This window comes from Pyrus communis, chromosome 13, assembly GCF_041283825.1.
Source record: "Pyrus communis isolate YQ-2024b chromosome 13, ASM4128382v1, whole genome shotgun sequence".
In the NCBI taxonomy this organism is placed as follows: Eukaryota; Viridiplantae; Streptophyta; class Magnoliopsida; order Rosales; family Rosaceae; genus Pyrus; species Pyrus communis.
In genome coordinates, this window is record NC_142577.1 from 660636 (window position 1) to 685750 (window position 25115).

Below are 25115 nucleotides of genomic sequence, written 5' to 3' on the forward strand. Positions count from 1 at the left end.
CAATCATGGTAAAGTAAAAGCAATAAAGAGTAGGGTTTAGGAACGCAAATCTGGTTGTGGATTGTTGGAGATTCCTAGGTCTTCTTTATTTGAATGCATGGGCTGCCTCCTAAGAAACACTTGCTTTACCGTCTTCCAGTCAGACAATACCTCTCTTTTAAGCTCCATTAGAGCCCATGGCATGGAGGGGTACATCCTCCACAACCTGCCCTTCAAAGTTCTCATAATAAGGCTCAATGAATGGAAGGGGATAGTGATCTTCCCTGATTGTTGTGTTGAGCTTCCTAAAGTCAATGTGAACTTTCTCACCACCTTGATTTCGATTGGGAACCTGCATCAAAGAAGGTAACAACCTATTAGTTGAAATGGGAATTGAAATTGAGGTTGGAGACTTACAAACATATTGTGATGGAGGCAGCTCAAGACAACATTGGTTGATTTTTAATTTTAATGACTATTTATAATAAAAATGTTATTTCATAATATTATCACGAAAATTAACCTTAAATTGTGAGATGACAGAGAATTTATGAACAAGTCTCACTTTAAGAGATTTTCCAGCATTTTCTCAACCAAGAAACAAACACAGTGATGAGAATCATGAGATCACGAGAGTGAGGGTTAGTTTGTTATTGATGTGCTTTGAAAAAAGAAAAAAAAACTACTTCTGTTGTGCTATAAGAATAAGTAACAGTGAAATAAAGTGGGTAAATATTTATATAAAACAGCTGTAATTGTGTAAAATAACAAAAGAATAAAAAAAACAAAACTTATGTGTTTTTCTTCCTTTCTTTTTCTTTTTGCCAAAAAGTTCATGATTGTTTCCTTTTTCCTCTCTTCTTTGTTTCCCTTTCTTTCTAACTTTTTCATTCTTCTTTCTTTATATTTCGTTCTGCTAAAATGTTTCTGGCTTTTCTTCCATTTTTCATCAATGATCCCTCTTGAAATTTCAAAGTCCTCACCCACCTTCGTCCCTTCACATTTCTCTTTGAGTTCCAACGATCTGGAACCTTTGTCCTCACTCTCATTTCTATTTCCTGCATTTCGATTTCCAAGGCATTACATGTTTTGAAAGGTGAGGTAGTGGATGGGTGGGTGGGATCTAGGTTATCATCTAGCAGGGAGTGGGTTGGGATCATGGTCTGCGAGGTGGCGACGGGTGTATTGGGTGGGGATTGGAAAAAAGATTGGGTGGTGAATCTAGGGAGTAAGAAGAGATGGAGGGGATAGGGTGGTGAATCTGGGTAGTGTGGTGCCGGAGAGCGACTGGAGAAAGGGGGTGGAGTCCAGAGCTGGGATGAGAAAGAGAGGGTAAGGTTGCCATTTTGAAAAATTCATTTAATGGCACTGTTCAGCCGTGTATTGTGATAAAAAAACTGGTTTTCCAAAACTGGGTTTTGCTGCCTTGCCTTTTTAGCAGTTTTTTTTTATTTTTTATTTTTTATTTTTATCCAAAACTATGAAAACGCTGATTTTGAAAGTTTACCTAACGTAAAAAAAACTATTTTTTCATAACTACTTTTTTTTTAAAGTTAAGTAGTATCTAATTGGTACTGAATTTGAAAGTGAAGCCTCCCACATCTCTACGAAACAAAAACTAAAAGGCTAAAACCCAATAAAACATTCCCTTTTTAAAAGTCCTTTCCTCCCAATCCCCTTCCCAAAAAACTAGGATTCTCTCTTCTCGTCTTTCTATCCATTTTCATCTCTTTTCATCTTCACTTTTCATGTTAAAACGTTGATGTGACTTAACTGTTCAAATAAGAGGCGAGGGTGGCAAAAAAGGAGAGAATCATACTCCCTTCCTAAAACGCAAACGCCCAAACCAACCACCACACTCCACGGCCATGATGCAAGCCACTCTCCTCACTCCACCTCCACGCCCTACCCCCACCGCCGCTGCCGTCAAGTCCCTACTACCACCCCCTCATGGGCCCCGCCAACACCGACCCCCATTCTTTGTCAGAGCCTCTGTTTCTGAGGCCGCCCAATCGCCGCCCTCCATCTCCGTCGAATCACCCCAGCCCCCGTCTGCAAAGCAGCACCAAAAGCTCAACAGGTACAGCTCCCGCATCACGGAGCCCAAGTCCCAGGGTGGGTCCCGGGGCATTCTGCACGGCGTGGGCCTCTCCAAGGAGGATTTGAGCAAGCCCCAGATCGGCATATCGTCGGTCTGGTACGAAGGGAACGCCTGCAACATGCACCTGCTGGGCCTCTCGGAAGCCGTCAAGGAAGGGGTCCGAGAGGCCGGCATGGTGGGGTTCCGGTTCAACACGGTCGGGGTCAGTGATGCTATTTCCATGGGTACCAGAGGAATGTGCTACAGCTTGCAGTCTCGGGACTTGATTGCCGACAGCATCGAGACTGTTATGGGCGCTCAGTGGTACGACGGCAACATCTCCATCCCTGGCTGTGACAAAAATGTGAGTCTTTTTTCTGGGAATTCACTAAATTCCCTATTGTTATTGTGGATGGAAATGTGGGTCCTGTGTTGCTCTGTAATTTGAAATTTGATTTGTGATTCTTCGGGGTTTATCTTTCTGCTTGTTTTTCGTAAACCATGTGCTTTCGTTTGGGTCATTAGTCATATAGCATTCGTGAAGCTATGTTATCGATTGAAAAGATGGTCTTTTCTTTCTACACTAGAGACGGCGGTATCTTAATAATTCAGGTGTTTGACATGTAAGACTAAACTTGTCGAAAACATAAGTTAAAAGATAAAGCTCATCAACCACAAATTTATACAAGCATTAAAATCACAATACAATAAACATAATAACAAACTAAACCGTTGCAGTAGAAGAAGAAGCCAAATCAGACTTCTAAACAGTGCACCTTCTCCTCTCTTGCAAACCCAAAAGTACTCAAACTAACAATAGGTCTTAGTTCAATATTGAGCGAATATTTTGTGAGAGCAGTGGTCATTATTTATAATAGATCAATCCTAATTTGTTCTCCTATTAGAATCACCATAGGATACCAAATATGAATTCAAATCATATTTGAATTACAATCCTACAAGAATTAGGATAGTTTAAAGCTTTCTAGCAAGACTTTTCTATGTCAATTGAAACACTTCAACCGGCTATAATATTCAATTTCATACTCATATTCTAACATTCTCTCACTTGAGTATGAAACATATTAATCACACAGCCTTTCATATTCATAGAAGTGATCGCCAAATCTTTTGGATAACAAAAGCGTAACCTCACATACAACTTACGTATGCATTTTAAAATATGGAACTTAAGAATCTTTTCTATTACATCGCAGAATTAACCCAAAAATCACAACATACTTAATTTGCACTGTGTAATTATGTGAACCAACTGATGTAGCAAAACCAAACCAATACTTAACACAACCAATTAGATACAAGTTAATATCAACTGTATTAACTAACAGTCATTGCAATACACTGAATGTCTTATCAGAATCCATACATGAAACCAAATTCGTTTCCTTTTGAATGCTAACCGATATGATAGGATCCTTCTGCAGTTTCTATCCTATTCCTTAACAATTCATATAATCCTCTTATCATATGATCTTCTATACCAGTTTGAATCATACCAGCTGTCAAAATCAAAACCAACTTACTATCATGCTCATGTCCTTATATCTTATATTCTCCCACTTGAGCATGAACTAAGCTAAATTTTCAGCTGCACAAACTTTTAATAGAAGTGATCAATGTGATCAATTATTCTCATCACATAAGAGTTTTTCACATCACATACATTATATCTATACATTTCAAAATGCAGAATCAAAGGAGTATTGCCGTAACCAATATGCAAACAGATTCCATGATCACGTGCATCCAATTTGTATTTACAACAATGTGATTTTACTTGACTAGAACAAACACATAAATTGGTTTGCTCCCACTATATCAAGTCAAGTTCAGTTCCAGCAAATAGCACTAAACTTCTCATTACTTAAACAAGACTCTGGATTAAATTTCTGAATCTTGGTACTTCTGGATCTGTACTTTGCGTATGTTTCCATGAAATAGTTCTCTTATTATTGGAGTTCGTATCACTGACCTACAATATCTTGGAACATATTATAACTTCTTTACTACACTATCATCTGATGATTGATGTGGTGTGATAGACATCATAGTTGCTCGCAAATTAATCTGCTTGTTGGATATGTTCTTTTCAATAGAAAAATATGCGGGCTATTGGTTAGATAATATTTGTTTTATTTATCTTTCTTGTCTTCCTTGCAGCCTGGGCACTTCCAAGGCAATACTTTGATATAGTATCTGCATTTCAGGTATGCATTCTAATTTGAGGTTTGAATACTAATGTCAGAGATGCCTACTTTTGGTTCTGAGTAAAAAGATATCTGTCCTGTTAACTGGTTTTCTGTATTTCGTAGTTGTGGTCTTGTTTTCATCTTGCTTTTGTTTCTTTGGTATAAGAAATGATGTGTGTTTTGAACCTCTTTCCATTTCCTTTGTGAAGCCGTCACTGAATGTGACAAAGATGAAAATTTCTATTTTATTCTAGTAGATACATGAAGTGCCACTTTCTGTAGCTTCCACAGTAATCTAACATGTGGAATTGGATTTATTTGTGTTTACCTTTTCATTTTAGTAAAATTGTTTCCAAGACCAGTAATGTAGTGCAATATGAGCTAGTTCAGTTAATTGACTAAATCTCCAAAAATGTCTACATAGTTTTGTTTGCATTTGGTACAAATGGCTGTTCTTTCAATTTTCTCATCAATAAATAAGCTAGTATCTACATAAAGATTTATGAAGGGTTATGGGAGAAGGGAAAGTCACTCAAGATCACTATTCTAAAAATCCCCCGCCTAGTGCCACCTAAGCCGCCCCGCCTAACCCCGCCTATGTGCTAGGCGGCTAGCCACCATCCCGATTATCCCTAGGCGTTTGAAAATTAAGAAAGGGTGCCTAGACTTAGACGCTAGGTGGAAAATGTTAACTCACACATCAGTTTTTGTGTCTGATAATATCTTAATGTAAATATCATTTGCACTTAAAATAAAAAGCTGCTTCAGAACATAAATCGCTATGTTTGCAATGTGAAGTTAAAATTAGTCATAAAATTTGTATTTTTTTATTAGAGTTTAATTAGCTTACCGTATAAATTTTAAAGTTTTGTCCTTTAGTTCCTTGTGTGTTAGTGTGTTGGATAGTACCTTGAGCTTATATGACAAGTGTACCTCTTAGATCCTTTCCTAGCTTATGGCTTGCATGCCATTGGATCACCATATATCACAATCTGATGGAGTCCTACATTAGGTTTGGATCTGTGCAACATTCCCTTACCTAAGGAATGTAGCCGTTTTGGTCTAATCATCAACCTTCACTGAAATGGAATAGTTTTGCAAAGCTTTCTTCATCTTCTTCATTTGGTTATTCTACATTTTCTTGAAATACAAAACAGTTTTTATAAACATTTTCATAAACATTTTCATTTTTAATTGTTTCTTTTTTTCTTTTATTTTTTTATTTTTTTATTTTTTTTTTATCGTTTTGCAGTGTTATGGAGAATATGTAAGTGGATCCATACACAATGAGCAGTGAAAGAATGTTGTCCTTAACTCTTGTCCTGGGGCTGGGGCTTGTGGTGGGATGTATACTGCTAATACAATGGCCTCTGTCATTGAAGCTATGGAAATGTCTATTCCTTACAGGTACAGATGCCTTCAGAGCAGAATTTAATTTAATTTCTGAAAGCAACCTATTTCTTATTTTTATTTTCGTTGTTGCTTTTTTTCTTCTCTAAAAGCTCTTCTACGCCTGCTGAAGATCCATTGAAATTGGATGAGTGCTGATTGGCTGGGAAATACCTCTTGGAATTACTAAAAATGGATTTGAAACCTCAAGATATTATTACTCCAAAGTCACTACATAATGCTATGGTTACTGTCATGGCACTGGGGGGGTCAACCAATGCTGTTCTGCACTTGATTGCTATTGCGAGGTGAGAAGCCGGATTTCCAGTATACTAATAATTGTCTTGCATGAAAATATCAACTGACAAGATTCTTGGCAGGTCTGTTGGTTTGGAATTAACTCTAGATGATTTTCAGAAGGTTAGCGATATGGTTCCATTTCTTGCATATCTTAAGCCTAGTGGCAAGTATGTCATGGAGGATGTACACAAGGTATCCTTTCTTGCACTCAATGTAACATTTGGTGGCATATTTTGCGGGTATATGCCATCTGTTTTATCAGTTCTGGGCTGGTGCTAATTTCTCTTGACGAGCAAGTAATGGTTCTTTTAATAGATTGGAGGAACACCAGCAGTCCTTCGGTACCTTTTGGAGAATGGGTTGTTGCAGGGGATTGTATGACTGGTATGCATGTTAAAAATCTACAGATCGTTTGAATATCTGGAATTAATAGTTTAAACTGTAATTCATATAACATTAACATAAGGACATCTGTTATGCAGTCACCAGGAGGACACTGGCTGAGAATGCAGAAAGTTTCCTTCCTTTGTCTAAAGGACAGGCAAGATAGCTATCTTCTCTTAAATTAACGACGTTTCTGTCAATAAATCATGTGTTTGAAGACCAACATTTAACACATCTGTCTCATGCTTTTTTTTTTTTTTGAAAGTTTCTTACTTTTTCCTTTCATTCATTCAGGATATACAAGGCCCTTGGAAAACCCTATCAAGAAAACCAGCCATCTGCAAATATTATACGGAAATCTTGCACCAGAGGGTTCTGTAGCAAAAATTACAGGAAAAGAGGGGCTACATTTCTCTGGTGCTGTTTTCTGTTATTTGTTTAGTTAGTACTTGTTTCTCTCCTTTTTAATATAAAACACCCTTAACTGCTGAGTTGTTGATTAAAAATACTCCAGGTCCTGCACTTGTCTTTGAAGGAGAGGAGTCCATGATTGCAGCTATCTCAAAGGATCCTATGAGTTTTAAGGTCGATTATTGTTCCATGATTGCAGATATCTATGGAAATAATTTGTTCACAAACTTACAAGTTGAAAATTCTGGTCTTGGATAAAACAAAAAATCAAAATTTCCGTAATGCTTAACGAAATCTTAGTGAGAGATCTTTTTTCTGTTTGAATCCTAGGCATAATGCTTTAAAATGAACTGGATTGTCAAAAAGGAATATGTAAATACTTGTATTTGTATTTGTCATCTTCCAGGGGAAAGTAGTTGTTATTAGAGGAGAGGGGCCAAAGGGAGGACCAGGCATGCCCGAATTGTTAACACCAACCAGTGCAATAATGGGTGCAGGACTAGGAAAGGTAGCGCTATTCAAATTCTATTTTTTGGTTGTATTTGCTTGGGTGATCCCTTAAAGTTCAAGCTGCATTGCACTGCTTTTTTAGTTGGTATGTTGCTATTGTTTCCTAATGGACGTTTCATTGGATATTGCCTTCTGGTCCTGCAGGAGGTTGCTTTATTGACGGATGGTAGGTTTTCAGGTGGTTCGCATGGATTTGTTGTTGGCCACATATGTCCTGAAGCACGGGTGTTTTTAACTTATCATTCATTTTTCCGCGAGCTTCATGTCATGTTACTGGATTTACATAAAAACTTTGGCGCCTTGATCGCTACTGAAAATTTAGTTGTGTTCCACAAAGAGAATGAAAAACTAATGTGTTGCAACTTGAAAGCGATAAGAAAGATGAAAAAAGAGTGCTGATTGTGAATTGTTTTCAGGAAGGTGGTCCTATTGGATTAATTGAGAATGGGGACATGATCAACGTTGATGTCGCAAACAAGAGAATGGATGTCCAGTTAACCGATCAAGAGATGGACATGCGGAAAAACAAGTATATTCCCCCACCATACAAGGCTAACCGTGGAATTTCGTACAAGGTTTGTATGTCAGAATCTTGTTCTGCAACCATTCTCCCCGTATTATGAGTGTTATATCTTCTTTATGTGCAGTACATCAAGAACGTGGAGCCGGCTTCAAGGGGATGCGTGACTGATGAGTAGGAGTGGTAGGAAGCTCAAACTGCCAACCGCTTATTTTTCATTACAATTCATTTGTTGGCATTTGTTTGGAAGTGGCCTTCGATCTGATTGCCGGATGCTACTTTTCCTTCGAGGTTGTTGTATGCAACTGTAAATGAAGACAAGAAATGGAGATTTGATAGTGACGATGGAATTCCGCCTGTCAGATGATTTCTTGAGAGGTCTAATTTTTCCAAGCTTGTGAGGTTCCATGTTTGGTTTGGAATAGCAGTTACAGCGACCACACTTGAAATTTCTGTTTACGCCTTTGAATTATGCTCTGGAAAAATCTGAATTTGAAATGAAAATAACAGAACCAATCTGCTAGCAATTGTGCTTTGAAAAAGGTGCTGATTTTGTTCCTAAACATTAAATTTTTTTGAAATGAATTGAAAACACTTGCATAAATCGTTTCATATTTTAATTGCAGAATTTAAAATTTCAAAATCATCATCCATCATTCAAAAAAGAGTTTTTTTTTTTTCTTTTTCTTTTTCTTCTTCTTCTATGAGAGCATCTTAGGGTTTTAGTTATAATGAACGTAGGATAAAGATTGCATGATGGTAAGATTTGATAAAATGGTTGGATTTGATTATAGGGTGTGGGTTTATTAATAAATTTTAGTTTTATTGTTAATTTCATCTTATACTTCATGATTCTAAAAGATACTAAGCGTCAGTTGGACGGCGGGTTGGGGTAGGCAAACGAGGTGGATTTAACTATTTTATTATATAATATAAATGAATTAAATTTACTATATAATACATAAATAAACATTAAATAATATGTTAGTTTTTAAAAAGAAGAATATACATGTAGGATAATGTTATTCATACGCTCATTTTTACCTTCCACCATGGTTCTAAAAGACGTTAGGCGCTAGTTGGGTAGTGAGTTAGGGCTCAATATCTAGGCAGACTAGGCAGATTTAGATAAATCTATATATAATATTATATAAATTAATTAAATTTACTTAATATATAAATAATTTTTTTTTTGTCAAACAATAGATTTTGTTAGATTATGTGTTAAATTAGTCATCGACGGGGTTTGAACTCATGTTGTTATGCAAGAACTCAACTTCTTTTCACCACTGTAGTAAAGGGCTACTTGCATATAAATAATTATTGAATAATATGTTTTTTTTTTATTTTTTTCCAAAGAACAACATATAAATATATATATATATATATATGTGAGTGTATTAACTTTTATATAACATAACATTATTCAAGTAATATATATAACATCTAAATAAATCTCAAGCATTTAAAAGCAATAAAAACCCTCATAATGTAAAAATATCAATGCTGTTCAAGTAGGAAATCTCGATGGTAGGCATTCCTGGCTCGAGCACACAGCTTCCCGAGGAGTTGGCACTTTGATTGGTTGTCGGGCTCCTGCTTGTCGAGATGCTGCAAGAGGAGGACACAGTTAGTTCTGAAAGGTGCCTTTGTGGGGCCTTAGGTGTAGGCCTTGAGGCTCACAATCAAAACTAACTGAGTGCAAAAGTGTACCACTACCATCTCAATATGGCAGATGTAGAACAAGTGTGTTTAAGTTGATTACTTGCACCCCAAGTTATTCTAACTTCTTGTTATCAAAGGATTGTCGTAGATGAGTTAAGTCTACATTAAGTTCTTTTCTATGCCTTGAGATCAAGGACTTTCATTTATCTTGTATGCTTAGAGGGTGGAAGTCCATAGCTGATTAAGTCATCAGTTTAGTTCACTTTTAATTCTCTTATGACAGCAAAAACCACTAAGGAAATGAGATCTGAGAACTAATGGAGTTTGAATCATTACGAGAATAGAAATGACTTGAATATATATTGGGGAATACATTATAACACTAGATCTATTAATTGAAAGACGATACAAAGAGAGTCGGGTAACATGTCACCTTATCGGGCAAGGTTAAATGTTTTGCGGTCTCTTCTCTTTGCAGTTACAAAAGGGTTGAGTACTAAAGAGGGGCAAATGGTAAACAGATTTACACAAGAGAATCGATACTATAGCATTTAGAAAAGGTAGCAGAGCTTTTACATAGACGGAAAGATGTCTTTCTAAGGGGGTCTAATGTTAAAGGGTGCAAAATATGGACAAAGAGTAGCTTTCTGGGTATTTTCTTGATTAAGAGGCAAGTTGTATGTTTGTTTGTTTGATTGGTTAAGTGTCCTTATCTCTGGGCCCTCTGTCTCCTTTTATAGGCGAACTAACCCGACTGTGTTGTTTATTCTCTTGCCCGAAAGTAACTGAAGGTAGTGAGTCATCACCCTTTTTACATGTTCTGCCATTCAGAAAGTGCTTTTGGGCCGCAAGTAGGTGGATTTCCATTGGTTGTCACTTCTCTTGTAAGCACCTATCCTTTGCATTTAATGGGGAGCCGTCATATTGTCTTGAAATAGGCATCTAGGTTTGAAGTCGGGCCTCAAGCAAAATTTCCTTTTTTGAGTTCTTTTGGGCTTTCTTCCTTTGAAGCCCAAAGTTAAATATTAACCCAAATAATGCCCCCTTCAATTGTTGTTAAGCCTACAAACCGAGGCGCTAATAATGATTGAACAACTGTCGCATGCCTGCACTCGGTACGCGCGCCATATAATGCAATAGGTGCTTATCAAAGTCTTTTACACTAACCCACGATCTCTGTCCTTAATCAACCACTCCTTATATAATTTTCTTAATCCCTTAAGTAATTTTAAACCCCCAAATCCTCAGAACTTCCCAGAATTCCCAGAGTCCTCAAAGACCTTTCTTGTTTCTGGCTCCCTCTTTAAATCTTCTCATTTCCCTCTAAGTTTAATCCATGGCCCCAAAAGCTACTCAAACCCGATCTTCTTATGAATTTGGTGAGGGTATTGCCACTCTACGCCGTTTGCTCAATGCCCTTCATCGTTCTTGGGCATGCTTGTATTCTGAACTTTTCTTTGAAGAAGGTGGGGTGCACTTATTGGGATCTGCATGGATTTCTCAGGTCCCAATCTCAGTAGAAGCCAACATGCCCAAGGCCAATTGGTTCACTCAAAACCCGTTCCTGGCTGAGTCAGGTATTTCTTCATCCAAGTGGCCAAACCATCGCTGCGGCTTCCCTCTAATGAATGATGAAGTCTGGGTTAAGTGGATAAATGAGCTCGAGCCTATCTTTAAAAGGAAATGGATGAACAATGGTATCTATGAAATGATAATGCTCTCAAAGACCATCAAGGTTGCGAAGCCCAAATTATTGACCATCGCTCTCCTTTTCTGGAACTTGGGCACCAACAATTTTGACTTAAGGAGGGGCCCCATGTCTCCAACTATCCTGGATATTGTGCAAGTCTTCAGGCTAAGACCATCGGGCAAAATTGTGGATGTGACTCATGACTGGGCTCCCCTTTCTCGTCCGATTATTGAGAGTTCAGGCACTACGACTTCCCGTCTTCAGTTCGAATATAACTCTGCAACTTTTAAAAGTTATGGGACATCTTTCAAGGGTTTTATCCCTTTTGTGAAGAACAACTTTGGTGCAGGTTCTTCTAATGCTAACTTAGATCAAGAGCACATGTACTTCCTCCTGTACTAGCTTAACAAGCATGCCTTCCCCAACAAATCCAAGGGAATGAAGGTTGAATGGATCCTTTTAGTAAAAGCTCTTCATAATTTTGACGATGTCACCACAGGCCCTTTCTTTCTTTCTTATTTCTACCATCTCTTTTTTGAGATGACTCGAGGTGAACCGTTTGAGACCAACCTTAATGGACCCATATGGATAATCCAACCATGGCTACAATGGTACTTTCTAGGGTTTCGGGTAGCTAACCTGGAGTTCCCAAAAGGTGTGGCCCCTGCCCAAATCCTAGTCGAGGCTCCTCCGACAAACCAGTCCATGTTTGCCTGCTTCTATTTCTTCAGAGTTTGCAGGACTCGGGCAGACTTGGAGTGGGGAGCGTCTGCTCTCAGGAGATATCCCTGGTTTCTTGATCAAGCCTTCCAAGATGCCTTTGGAGAATATGTTAATCCCTTGTGTAGAGAGAAATTTATCAGTTGTATTTAACCACAAGACTTAGCCTAAGGAGTTCACAGTGATCGTTATGATTGTAGGCTGGAGGTTTATCATCCCAACTTCTGCAGTAGACAATTAGGCTTTAGGCAGGCCATTCTAATCCCTTTCTTTGACTCTGTTCATTGCGGTACTTCTTATAGCCTCCATTCTCCTGAAAAAGGTCATTTTTCGAGCTGCGACGTAGCCTTGAGGTTATGAGCAAGGCTGCCTGAAAGCCATTGGCCTTTAATTTCGAATGCACTTCGACTTTCTCTACTTGGTTGGTGGCTAAATGGATCAAGAAGTATGGAGGACAAGAAGTTCATGATCGTCTTTTCAACCAACTTTCTCTCAGATCTTATCCTAGCTCAGGCGAGCTCAAGAATTGGAAGGAAATGGTTTCTCAAAAGAACCAACTTCTTTTGATAGGTACTTCCTGTTCTTTTAATCCACACTTTATGAAAATTTTGTAAGTTTGTCTTTCTTTAACTCTTTATTCTTTTCTTCTTTTTTAACATTTGCAGCCCAAGGGATTATAGAAACGGCAGGTGTTGGGTCAGAGGAAGAATCCACCGACACCCTGATCCTTCAAGACGCTGCAGCTGAGGCTAAAAGGCGAGAGGCTGGAAAAGGTGGGGATATCTCTGAGCTATTTGGAGACTCGAAGGCTAAAGGGGATATCTCTTAGCTATTTGGAGATTCCGAGACTCGGACAGTTGTGATAGAAACTTCTGATTCTGAGCTTGAAAAATAGCCTAAACCCAAGCAGGCAACCTCAACCAGGAAGAGTACAAGAGCTCAAACTTTCAAGTCCTTAAAAGTTGCCTCTGCTGCAAGTCCTTCTACTGTTGCTGCTCCCGTAGTGGGCAGGCAGAAACAAAAAGCCTCCAGTAAGTGCTCTTTGCCTCAATCTCCCGTTTGTACTTTACGCCTGAGAGTTACCAATTTAATGTTTCTTGCATTTTAGGACCAACGGCATCCAAAAAGCCTTCTTTTGTTTCAAGGGATGAGCCTTTGGGCGTGGAAATGCAGCAAACGCTCAAAGAACATCAAGACGCTACCCTTAAAAAGTTAAAGGTATAGCCTGCTATTTCTTCGAATTTTTTTTTCTTCTCTCTTGTTTTATAACTCTCTGCCTTACTGTCTGTAATAGGAGATTCGGGTAGAAAAGATCTCACCACCCTAGACTTCTTCTCCATTATCCCGATCAAAGCAAACTCCTCCCACTCGAGCAAAATCCATTCCCTTGGAGGTGACTCCCATTTCTCATTTTGATTGTTCAACTAGGAAGATGACACACTATGTGGAGGACGACAGTGACTCAATAAGTGTCTACTTCTAACACTTTCATATCAAGAATCCTTCTTCTTTGTTCTCAACATCTTTTATCATTTCCAGCCTTCTCGAGCACAGGAATTCCATCAAACACCAATTTCTACTTTTGGGGAGCCCATAGTCCCTGAGATTCCCGTGATTTCAGAGGAAATTATTTTGCAGGCTTCTCGAGTGACTTCCGTCGATGTACCTAAAGCCTCCGAAGTGCTTGCTTCCAAACCTCAGGTTCCCCCTCAGGTACATCAACTTAAACCTTCTGCTTTTCTTCTTAAAAAGCTAATTACTAGCTTTTATTCCCACTTCTGTTATTTGTAGGCATCTGTTGAAGGTTTGAGCACAGTTTCCCCTCCTTTAGTAAGCCATGACAATTCTCCCCAGCAATTAATTGAAGTAACTCCACCTCTACCTCCTTCCAAAGCTTTGGGCTTAATTTAGGTAGATTTACTTTGTCCTCTTTCGACTTGTAAATTTTTTTTTAACACGTTTGTCCAGGTTGCAACAGGGTTTTGGAAAAGGTTCAGGCAAATCTTCACCACGCATAGTGTGTAAGAGAGATCCTCCTTCGGTTTCTGGTATCACGGGAGTCTCCGTCCCTAAGCCTGTGAGCAAGCAAGCCAAGAGTTCTGCAACAACTACTTCCGCTCTTGCTTCTGTTCCTTTAATCCCTCCCACACCTCTCACGGAGGCTGCCCCCATTGTTGTGATTGAAGGTGGGAGAGGTGCTCTTTCTGCTTCATCAGCATCATCCTTGCCCAACTTGGTGAAGAAGTTCGGGCTAATCAAAACTAAGCTGCAGTCACCTCCAACATCTTCTGAGTCTCATTCTTTTCAAAATGCTCATCAAATCTTCAAAGATTGGACTAAAAGGGACTTCACAGCTTCTTTCAGCCTTAAGATTCTCCATGGCACAGAGAAGGCCCTTATTGAGCTTTACCAAGCCCAGTTGTTGTCTTAGGCTCGGTACAAGTATTTTTTGGGTTTCTTCGAGAACTTGTGAGCATTAAGGGATCAGCATCAGAAGGCAGAGCGAGCGTCTAACATAGTGAAGTGCTTTCAGGAAAAACATGTGAACAGCACAGTCGTGCTTCAGTAGTTGGTGGAAGAAGGGTCAGCAATGGAAGAAAGGATTAGGGAGGTTAACTCTGAAATCCAGCGCTTGGAAGAGTAGTTGTCTTTACTTAAAGCTAAGAAAGTGACCCTTACTAACCACCTCTCCCAAAAGGTAGAAAAGATGGAGAAGATTTCCCTGGAGGTTGAGGATTCTAAAACCCAACTTGTGAATAGCAACATGTACCCAGCCGAATTTTCACCATCATGCAAACTTACTTTTCTAGAATAGTTGCTCTTGCCGAAGATGTAAAGTTGTTAGATTAAGATTCCTGTAATCTTTTTATGAAATGACATCTTCTTCTATTTGAAGTCCATTTTCTGCACTTCTAATAATAGAAGTCTCTCTTTTATGGCTGCTTTGGATTTCTCGGGCATCTTGAGAGTTTCCTTCGTGGATCTTTCATTCTACTTCCACTTCCCAAGTGGCTTTCCCTCCCTTTTCCTTAGCCCACGTTAAGCTAACCATGTTTATTGGAGCTTCTGGGAAGGGATCCATGTCAATCATCATGTTGGCATGAGGTTTCTCTAATAGTAACTTTCCTTTAATGATGAGGTCTTGTAACTAGTCTCTAAACTGGACACAGTTGGCGATGGATTGGTTGAAGGTGTAGTGCAGCTTCCAATACTTTTTCCCTCTTAATTCCTCGGGTTTAGGCAGCTTTTTGGTGCTGTCAGGCACGATCACTCTTACTCACACCAATTCCTCATAAATTTCTGTAGCTTTGGTCAAGTCAAAGGAATAGCTCTAGTATTTTGGGGGCTTCATAGGGACAAATCCACCATCATTCATTACTACCTTCTGATCCTTGACTGGTTGGATCAATCCTTTTACTATCAAAGGTTTAAAGGGAGTGGTTATCTCTACTGTGCACATGTCTAGTGCTTCTCTCCCATGACCACCATTTTCTTCTGGCTCTCCCTCAAACTCCACTTGGTGAAAGCCAGCTTTACTTTTGTAGAAAGGTGGTGTTTTAAAAGAGTGCTTTAGTTGTTGCTTCTCAAGCAACAATTTCTTATACTTAGTAGCCGCAATCACCAACTCTTGAAGCTAATTAAACTACACATCATAAAAAAAAATTTCTCAACGGTAGTCTCAAGGCCTTCTGAGCTATAACTATGAGCTGGACATGGTTGATGGGAAACTGGCATCTCATCCTTGTCCTCCTAAACCTCATAATGAAGTCTTCAGTAGACTCATGCTCATATTGCTTTAACTCCACCAGATCATTGATAGTCATCTCTAGCTCCATCCTGTAGAACTGCTCGTGGAAGGCTATCTCTATTTACCCCTAGTTAACAATAGAATTAGAGGGTAACAAAGAGTACCATTGAGACACTAAGCCCACAAATGAGTTCCCAAATAACCTCATCTTATAGTTGGGGTTGTCTTGAAACGCCACACAATGGTTGGAGAACTTGAAGATGTGATCCCTGGAGGACACATTGTTGTCTTCTCCACTCAACGTTTGGAACACGGGCATCTTGAAGTTAAGGGGAAAAGGATTCTGCTCATCAATGAACTCCGGGTAGGGCTTCTGATACGTGACCCTAAACAGCGGGCGAGCTTGTGGCTGAGTATTTCTCTTCACCATCCTTCTTAACTCAGCCAACTCATCTCTGAGTTACTGATTGGCTGTATTATTAGGTGGGGTATGATGAAGTGGTTCCCTCCTCTTCGGGCTTCCTCTATTTGACTTCTCCTCCTTTAATGGCCATTGGTGATGGCTTGTAAAGATAAGGCTTGTCCATCTTGGTAGGTTTTTCTTTCCCGCTAGATTCCCCAATGAACTGGGGCATCCCGTATTTCGTTATTTCTTGCCTGCTCTACCCCATACTATTTAATGAAATTAGGGGGTCGGACAATTCTAGAATTTCTTCCAATACTGGCTGACTAGTTCCAGATTCTTCCATGCTCTTTCCTTTATTCCTTTTTCCCACAAGTAAAGGAAATAGAGGAATAACCGGCTCTTTCACAGGGCTGGCTTCTCTTATCCTTTCTTTAGTACGATTATTTTACGGGGTATGGTACTCCAGATCTAGCCTTCTTTGTAGATTCCCTATTAAGGAACAGAGTCTGCTCACTTCCTCTCTTGTCTCTAGAGAATTTTTCTCCATGCTTTTTATGACAGCCATCATGGTATCCTACAAGTGTTCATTTGTGACCTTCCCTTTTGATTTCTAAGAGGGAGTGGGGCTTTCCGTCAAGACAGGTCTTTGCAAGTCTTTTGGGAGATTTGCCATGCTAGATCTTGGTGTATATTGGGGTAGTTTTTGTTTTGCTCCCCAGTTGAAGGTTTGTTCCTTCCTTTGTCTTCTTGGCATATAAGATTTGGATCCCACTGGGTGTGCCAAAACTATGTTCGGGCAGGAAATCTCAATGGTGAGCATTCTTGGCTCGAGCACAGCTCTTCGAGGAGTTGGCACTTCGGTTGGTTGTCAGGCTCCTGCTTGTCGGGATGCTGCAAGAGGAGGACACAATTAGTTCTCAAAGGTGCCTTTGTGGGGCCTTAGGTGTAGGCCTTGAGGCTCACAATCAAAACTAAAGAGTGCAAAGGTGTGCCACTGCCATCTCAATATGGCAGATGTAGAACAAGGGATATTTAAGTTGATTACTTGCACCCCAAGTTATTCTAACTTTTTGTTATCAAAGGATTATCGTAGATAGGTTAAGTCTACATTAAGTTCTTTTCTATGCCTTGAGATCAAGGACTTTCATTTATCTTGTATGCTTAGAGGGTGGAAGTCCATATCTGATTAAATCATCAGTTTAGTTCACTTTTAATCCTCTTATGACAACGAAAACCACTAAGGAAACCAGATCTGAGAATTGATGGAGCTTTGAATCATTAAGAGACTAGAAATGACTTGAATATATACTGGGGAATACATTATAACACTAGATCTATTAATTGAAAGTCAATACAAAGAGAGTCGGGCAAGATTTCACCTTATCAGGCAAGGTTAAATGTTTTACGGTATCTTCTCTTTGCATTTACAAAAGGGTTGAGTACTAAAGAAGGATGAATGGTAAACAGGTTTACACATGATAATCAATACTACAACATTTAGAAAAGGTAGCAAAGTGCTTAGATAGACGAAAATATGTCTTTCTAAGGGAGTCTGAGGCTAAAGGGTGCAGAATCTGGACAAAGCACATCTTTATGGGTATTTGCTTGACTGAGAGGCAAGTTGTATGTTTATTTGTTTGATTGGTTAAATGTCCTTATCTCTGGGCCATCTTTCTCCTTTTATAGGCGAATTAACCCGACCGTGTTGTTTCTTTTCTTGCTCAAAAGTAACTGAAGGGTAATGAGTCATCACCCTTTTTACATGTCTGCTATTCAGAAAGTGCTTTTGGGCCAAGAGTAGGTGGATTTCCATCGGTTGTCACTTCTCTTGTAAGCACCTATCCTTTGCATTTAATGGGGAGCTGTCATATTGTCTTGAAATAGGCATCTAGGTTTAGAGCCAGGCCTCGAGCAGAATTTCCTTTGTTGAGTTCTTTTGGGCTTTCTTCCCTTGAAGCCCAAAGTTAAATATGGGTAAGAGATTATAAAAAATTAAAAACCAATCTATGACCCTTCAAGTTGCCGTCCACTCTCACATCCCCCAAGGTGGACATTACCTCCTTTAGATGCATTAGAATGGAAAGTGGAAAAGCATTCACTTTCACTTTTTGCCGTTTCTTCTTCTTCCTTTAAAGGAATGAACCTCAAACAGGATCTGCAAATTCGAAATTACGCCACCACCGATTGAAATATTAAATAGTGATGTTTCTCTCTCTCTCTCTCTTCGCACTCTTTCTTCCTTTATCTCCGGGCATGCTGCAAAAACTTAATCGATGTTATGCAAATCCGATGCGAGAGTTGCAGCCAAATTGAAACCGCCTAAACTGCCGTTGTAACAATCCAAAAATTCTATTTGGAAGCTAAAATCCGGTGATAGGCCAAAATAAATTCATGACCAATTTCCACCCTATTAACCATGATAATTTATTTCCTTTGAAGAAATCTAGCACAATAATAAATTTGGATTATTTTATGGCTGCATCTAACATCCTCGTTAGATTGCCTACGTACCCTACGAAGGGATCAAGACATTCGTAGTTCACAATTTCAATTCTAACTCATTTCCAAAATCATTCAAGTGACTAACAATCACTAAGTTCAAACAAGCAATTCACACCAATTGCATATCAAATATAGATTCAGAATATCAAAATTAGCTTAGAAAGGCAGCATCGGCTCACTGTCCACGCACCGCCACGTGTGGTGGTTTCCAGCAAACGGAAACTCCAAATTCTGACGAACTTTAAAAATTACCAAATTTTACAGGGTTGTAGAGTTCAATGAGAAGAACAACTTTCATACTTGGGCCGAAGTCCAATTCTGTCGGGAAGTGGCCGGAAAATCCCTCGAACCGCCGGAACCCTCAATTTAGGTAGTTGTCAATTCGCCACCAAAACGAAATCCAACACCTCATCCAAGGCTTGGGCCTTGTCCTTGGGGTTGAGAGGAGTCTTTTGGTGTGGTCATTGGCAATCGTTGTCGGATTCACTGAAAAAAAGATAAAACCACTGAGACACCCGTGGGTTTTGTGGCTTCGATTTGTGAATTTGGGTTAGAAATCTAGAAATCTAACACCATAGAGATGTTAGGCTCGATGAGAGCTTTCCATAGACACCTGAACCACCTCGAAAAAAGGTCGGACGGAGAAGATAAGACAAGGTCAAGGAACCGGGTCGAGTCGGTTACACGGATCCAAAAGGATCTGGTGCCCCCTCTCCTCCCTCTTTTCTCTCCCTTCTTTCTCTGCCCATTGGTCCTCTCCCCTCCTCCTTTTCTCTCCCGCATCCCTCAGTTCCCCTTTCTCTTGCTGCCACCTGGCAGCTTCCAACCCCATTTCATTTATATATTTATATATTTATTTTTTTCCAATAATGAAAACATCTCTATTTTCTTCATTATAACTCTGTATCTCTATTTTCTTCATTATAATTCTGTTTCATGAATGGTTTTCGCCTACACGCTCATAGGATTGAACTCCATCCATATATGTCAAGACATACGATAAAATATATGAGGATAAAATATGTCCTCGTAAAATTACGTTTAATCAACGGGGGGCATTTTCCACTTATCAATAAATTTTCTACATTTTCATATATTTTAAATTTTCTAGGGTATTACAGCCGCTTAGCGCCGCCTAGACTGTCTAGTGAGCGCCTAGGCAGCCGCCTAAATCCTTCCTGCCTTAAGTGAACGATTTAGCCAAAATTGAGTCGGGCCTTCGTTGCCCAACACCTCAGCCAAGTTTTAGAACATTGTCTTCCACACATTCTTGTTAAATTTGGTCATTGATCTTCTTTAATTCATTTGATATGATGGTTGAATGGTAAAGAGTATGTGAGAAGTATGACATGATTGCAACCTAGAAGGATGTATTTATACCAATCGGGGAGAAGACAAGGATAGATGACTCCTTATTAAATCTGAAGAATCCCAGATGATATCTAGGAAGTAGATATTTCATCTTTTTATGAGTATGATTACTTACGGTACACGGCAATATTTAGATTGTAAGAACTCCAAGATTATAAAAAACTGCTGATTTCTTGCTAATTAGGTTTTCGTACCTCGCAGAACAACAATGGTTAATCTCATCAAAGTGGTCAAACTTTGCCCACTGGTTCTGTAACAAAATGATGGTGGCATTGCTGCTTCATTTATTTAGTTCCACATCAGAGGCTGTCGAGTCCATGATAGGACTTTTGAGGTATGTGTACTCTAATTTGTCTTACTCTAGACCTAAAAAATCATGTCCCACACTCCCATCACCGTCGATCCGGTGACCCCTCACCGATCTTCACCCTAACTACACCCACCCAAGCCAACCATACCTACTTCTCTTCAACCCAACCACCAACTCATCGTCTTTACGGTACACACTAAGCCACAACTCCCATTGCAACCCCCTCCTTCAATCAACCTACCACCAACCCCTATGAATGCCTAGATCTATTTTAGCTCGTATTTTTACTCTAATGTTGAATTATGTTAGTGACTGAAATCAATTTAGTTGAGAGAGAGAAGGAAAGGGATGTGGGAGTCTGAGAAAGTAGCAGCCAGCTCAATGTGATCAAGCCTGCATTTGTCACGTCATGACTTAACAATTAAATTGACTGTTTGACTAACAAATGTATGAAGTTGTAGCTAAAATACAAGTAAATGTATGAGATTGAAATATTTTAAAAATGATGTACGAGGGGGTAAAATATAATTTATCCAAAAGTAAATGATAACATACATCATTTTTTACTTCATACGCACCTTAACATAATCGTGTTCATTTTTTTGTTTGATTTATTCAATTCGAGGACCACAATAAAAACAAGGAGTGGTGTGAGACTAAAAAAGAGTGAAATCAACTCCTTATTTCATAAGCTTTGCTATTGTACTAACTTTGTCCCACTCTAAATACTTTTCAACATGGTAATTACAAACCATATTATAACAACTGTACTTTGAGCATCTCCAATAGAAGATGCAAAAAGTCTTGAAAGAAGTATTTTAGCATTTAGATTGGTCGGAAAATGTAAATAAAAACTTAAATATAAATATCTTTTTATACTTTTTAATGGTGGGTCCTGCCAATCAAAAAGAGGAAATTAAATAGGATCTCAAATTTGCATCTATCTCATTGGAGTGTAACTCCTATCTACCTCTCTTGGAAATGTAAAATGGGATGTAAATATGGTTTTTGCATCCCTTCATTGGTGCACAAAATAACTGGGTCAATATTATTAATCCTATCCAGTCCCTTATACGAGTTGCCAAACAAGACCTCAGTTGAGAAGTTGCTCACCTTATTATGTTAATAAACACAATCACTTGTCGACATGGCTCTCACACTAATGAAGTTCACCTTTTCGCTCTACTTTTAGAACATCTCTAATGGAGAGATGCAAATTTAGACGTAAAAGTCACATTTACATCTCATTTTACATCTATGAGAGGTGTAAATGTCAGTTCTATTCCAATAAGAGAGATAAATTTGGGATTCCAAGAATTTTGCATCTCAATTTCAAAGATGGATATCCGTTCTGTTTGGTTTGGCATGGAAAGGTCGTGAATGAAAAAGAAAATGAAGCAACCTTATTGCAAGGCATCATTACAAATTTCATTCTCAACCCTACATTATTCATACGAACACAAAGATGTGTGATAGATATTCCTTTCTACAGAGCATCCTTGGATAAAAGATGATTGTGGGATTCAACTTTGCGGGCATTACACAGTCCATCAACGCAGTCCCCCCCATTTGAAAACAGCTGCTGCCCCTATGCCTGTGCCTGCATTTTCCAAATGACATCCATTGTCATTACTTGTACGCACACAAAAGAGGAGAGGAATTATTTGCCTACGCACATTGATATCACTCCAAAGCGGCAGTCCTTTCCTCGTCACTTCATCTCATGCAATAAAGTGGCCACTGAGCATGCACCTAAAACGATCAAATGAGGTCTCAGTACAATCAACAAACTATTGCTCAACTAATTAGATTTCTGTTAACAAATTCAAATTTCGTATTCTGAAAATAAAATTTTGATACAGTTTTAATTCATGAGTTATGACGCATTCAGTATCTATTATTATGTAAACTTTAAAATTCACTTAGAGACAAATTTAACAGATGATTTAATCTGTTAGCAAATCGAAACTATTCTGTTTAGCTTTTACAGATACAAACGCTATTCTGAAAGCTACAGAGAGGCAAAAGGGAAATCTAATATAAACCAATCCAGAACCTACAAGATCAATAAAAAGAAGAGAAACTACACATGTCGGGTTTAAGAATGGAGCAGCTTCCCCTTAGTTGAAACACTTACCCTTTCAGGATCCATTAATCTATAAAAGTACTGGAAGAAAGTAAAACACAGTGCTGTGAGCCTATGGAAAGTGGAATTTTAAGTATGTACCTGTTGCACCAAGTGGATGACCAATGGCAAGTGTACCTCCATTAACATTGATCTTTTCAGAATCAAGTCCCAACTTGTTACGACAATAAAGATATTGGGATGCAAAAGCTGGCACACTATAGTTAAATTTGTTTAGAGAAAGCGAGATCCCACATCAGTAGCCAACCCTCAAGTTCTGAAATCCTTTTCATACGTTTTAAGTGAAAGAAGCTGATTACTGTGTATGAAGTAAAACTTATCCAACATAGAACTGTGCCATTTTTGTTTGTCCAAGAAAGATCCAAGTTCAGAGCTTTATTAGATATAAGGTAGCAAATTATGTAAGAATGCTGATAGAAATAATACTACTGAACCCCAAAGATACAGAGAAATATGCTGGACACTGAGACCTATAAGGACACACTTCTGATCCTGCTTGTTGAAAAATTAAAGGAACATGGACTCCACAAATCTTAATTTCACCAGGCAGAAATAGTAGGTTAGACAAAAAAATAAGGTTGCCCCAACTGTCCAATAGATGCACGACTTCACCGAGTAGCATACCTGAATACACCCAGAATTGGCAAACCTTTTTGCTCAACAACACTTCTCTTCATCAAGAGAACAGCTCTAGCACCATCACTAACTTGACTAGAGTTACCTAAAAAGGATATACCAAATGATGATATTAAATAATGCAATAATACTTCTTAAATGAATTGTTGTATCATCTGTCAGAAGGTACCAGGCAATGGTACTCCCATATTTCTTAAAGACAGGCTTCAACTTTGCTAGGTCTGCCAATGTTGTGTTCCAAATCCCATCATCAACATAAATTGTAACAGTTTTCTCCTCACCAGATTTTGGGTTGACGATTTATTTTAATTCACTCAAATCAGTGCCACATCAAGACCATGCATGCCCTTGCACAAGTGTATGCAAATATAATCAGCCAAAACTGTATATTACCTTGGTTGCCACGGGAATAATTGTCTTTAAATTTACCAGCGGCAGTAGCAGCAGTTGCCTTCCTATGAGAGTCAACCTAAAACAAGTATTTTAAAAAAAAAGGGAAGTGTTATTGGCACTCCAAAAATCTCCTTCTACACTCCTCACAAGTGTATTTTTCTTTCCAAATATAGAAAGTTTGGAGTGTAGAATGAGATTTTTGGAGTGCCAATAACAATTCCCAAAAAAAATCACTAAACATTGAAAAACTAGAGTACAATACCAAACAGAAAGATTTATTCAACTAACTGCTGCCTGATCTTGCTCCTTCCGTAAAACTCCAAATTGATGCGCGACATTTTCTAAGGGGTGATTCCCATAGGAAGAAGGCAATTTTGGGCTTGTTCAAACATCTTCACCTGACCGTAATGCAAATTTAGGAATCATACAATCCTGTTAAGATTTCATTTGTACAAGAAACTATTTATGTAAAAGGGAAACAATGTACAAAAAGAATGTGCATGAGAGAGAGAGAGAGAGAGAGAGAGAGAGAGAGATAGTACATTAGGGTTAACTGATCCTTCCCATGCCATTGGATTTGCAGCCATAGATTCCAACCCAGCTCCAATTCATGCATGAAATAATCCGGGATAAGTTAAACTGAATCAATCCTGCGACAATAACAAAGACCTCGGCAAAGACTGACCAATATCATAAAATCCTGCCCTTATAGACGCAGCTACATCAATGGCCTGAAGTCTATATGAACATTGTCTGTTCACAGTTCTAATTGGCACAGTTTCTGCACATTACAACCATCATGCTCATGGCAATGATTAACAAACAATTGATACTAAAGGATCATTACATTTGCTTACGGGGTATACATACCAGGAAAGCCAGCATAAAAGGCAGCCATTCTACACTCACTAGCTCTTTGAGATCCCGGAGCCAACACTGTACCCACAATAATGTCCCCAATTTCCCTTGGGCTCACTTTGGTTTTCTCTACAACTGCCTACAACAAAGCAATTATTATCCATTCGTCTACATTAATGGGATTTGGCAGTGCCGATGCGGAAAAAATCGACATGGTTCAGAAATACTCACAGAGGGGGCTACTGAGAAGCTTATGTGCCACTTAGATCCATTCATCAAATTCCTAATACACGCATTCGACTTTTCGGGGATCTAAGTAGCACGGAAGACACGGCTCATCAAGGAAGAATACTGATTCAGTTATGCACATGCTTGGCTCAAGAATGTATTGGTGGGTACAAGCAAGCAAGCAAGAACAGATTCATGAGCATATTGAACAATATATTTGATTTATGCATGCATGCACAAACCAAGATCACTACAAGAAAAAGGCCTTATTGCGACAGGTTTTTTGCATCAGATAGCACGGCCGTCGCAAATAACACAAAATATGCGCGCTAGATGGTGGAGCGAAAGTAATTGCGACCTTGGCATTGGTAACGTCGCAAAAAGATTAGAAATAACAAAGGGTTTGCGATGGCCCGAGAGGACGGAATAAAATTCAATGCTCAAATTTTTATATACGCGCTCAATTTTCAGATGAAATAGCCCAGCGCGTGTTTCCTTTTCCCTTCTATCCGAAAAAGTAAATTTTTTTTCTCTCCCTCAACCGTTTCTTTTCCCTATTCGACTAAAAGTACAGAGCTCTTCTCGCCCTAATCCATCCAATTAGAGATTCAATCGGAGATTTTGGAGCACAATCGGAGTTCTTGTAAGCCACAACAATC

At 38.9% G+C, this 25115-nt stretch overlaps 2 protein-coding genes and 1 pseudogene across 3 annotated transcripts; 2 read left to right on the forward strand and 1 right to left on the reverse strand.

Annotated features, from left to right (window-relative positions):
- The first annotated feature begins 1763 nt into the window (after positions 1–1763).
- On the forward strand, positions 1764–6759 carry LOC148691529 (dihydroxy-acid dehydratase, chloroplastic-like). The gene is made up of 8 exons (XM_088682223.1): positions 1764–2423; positions 4241–4287; positions 5522–5676; positions 5772–5966; positions 6039–6150; positions 6274–6342; positions 6441–6499; positions 6637–6759. Exons 1-2 carry the CDS (start codon positions 1848–1850, stop codon positions 4271–4273), a joined length of 609 nt encoding a protein of 202 aa, XP_088538349.1. The 5' UTR covers positions 1764–1847; the 3' UTR covers positions 4274–4287; positions 5522–5676; positions 5772–5966; positions 6039–6150; positions 6274–6342; positions 6441–6499; positions 6637–6759.
- LOC137735970 (dihydroxy-acid dehydratase, chloroplastic-like) lies at positions 6643–8145 on the forward strand. Its single transcript, XM_088682224.1, has 6 exons — positions 6643–6759; positions 6857–6927; positions 7160–7261; positions 7408–7488; positions 7680–7838; positions 7911–8145. The coding sequence occupies exons 2-6, from the start codon at positions 6889–6891 to the stop codon at positions 7959–7961; spliced, it is 432 nt and encodes a 143-aa protein (XP_088538350.1). The 5' UTR covers positions 6643–6759; positions 6857–6888; the 3' UTR covers positions 7962–8145.
- A 13351-nt stretch (positions 8146–21496) lies between these two features.
- LOC137738409 (3-ketoacyl-CoA thiolase 1, peroxisomal-like) lies at positions 21497–24780 on the reverse strand (annotated as a pseudogene). Its single transcript, XR_015955006.1, has 8 exons — positions 24460–24780; positions 24241–24367; positions 24056–24151; positions 23913–23971; positions 23147–23768; positions 22423–23062; positions 21872–21947; positions 21497–21795 (listed from the first exon to the last, which is right to left on the reverse strand). The product of XR_015955006.1 is annotated as a 3-ketoacyl-CoA thiolase 1, peroxisomal-like (transcript).
- Positions 24781–25115: the final 335 nt, after the last annotated feature.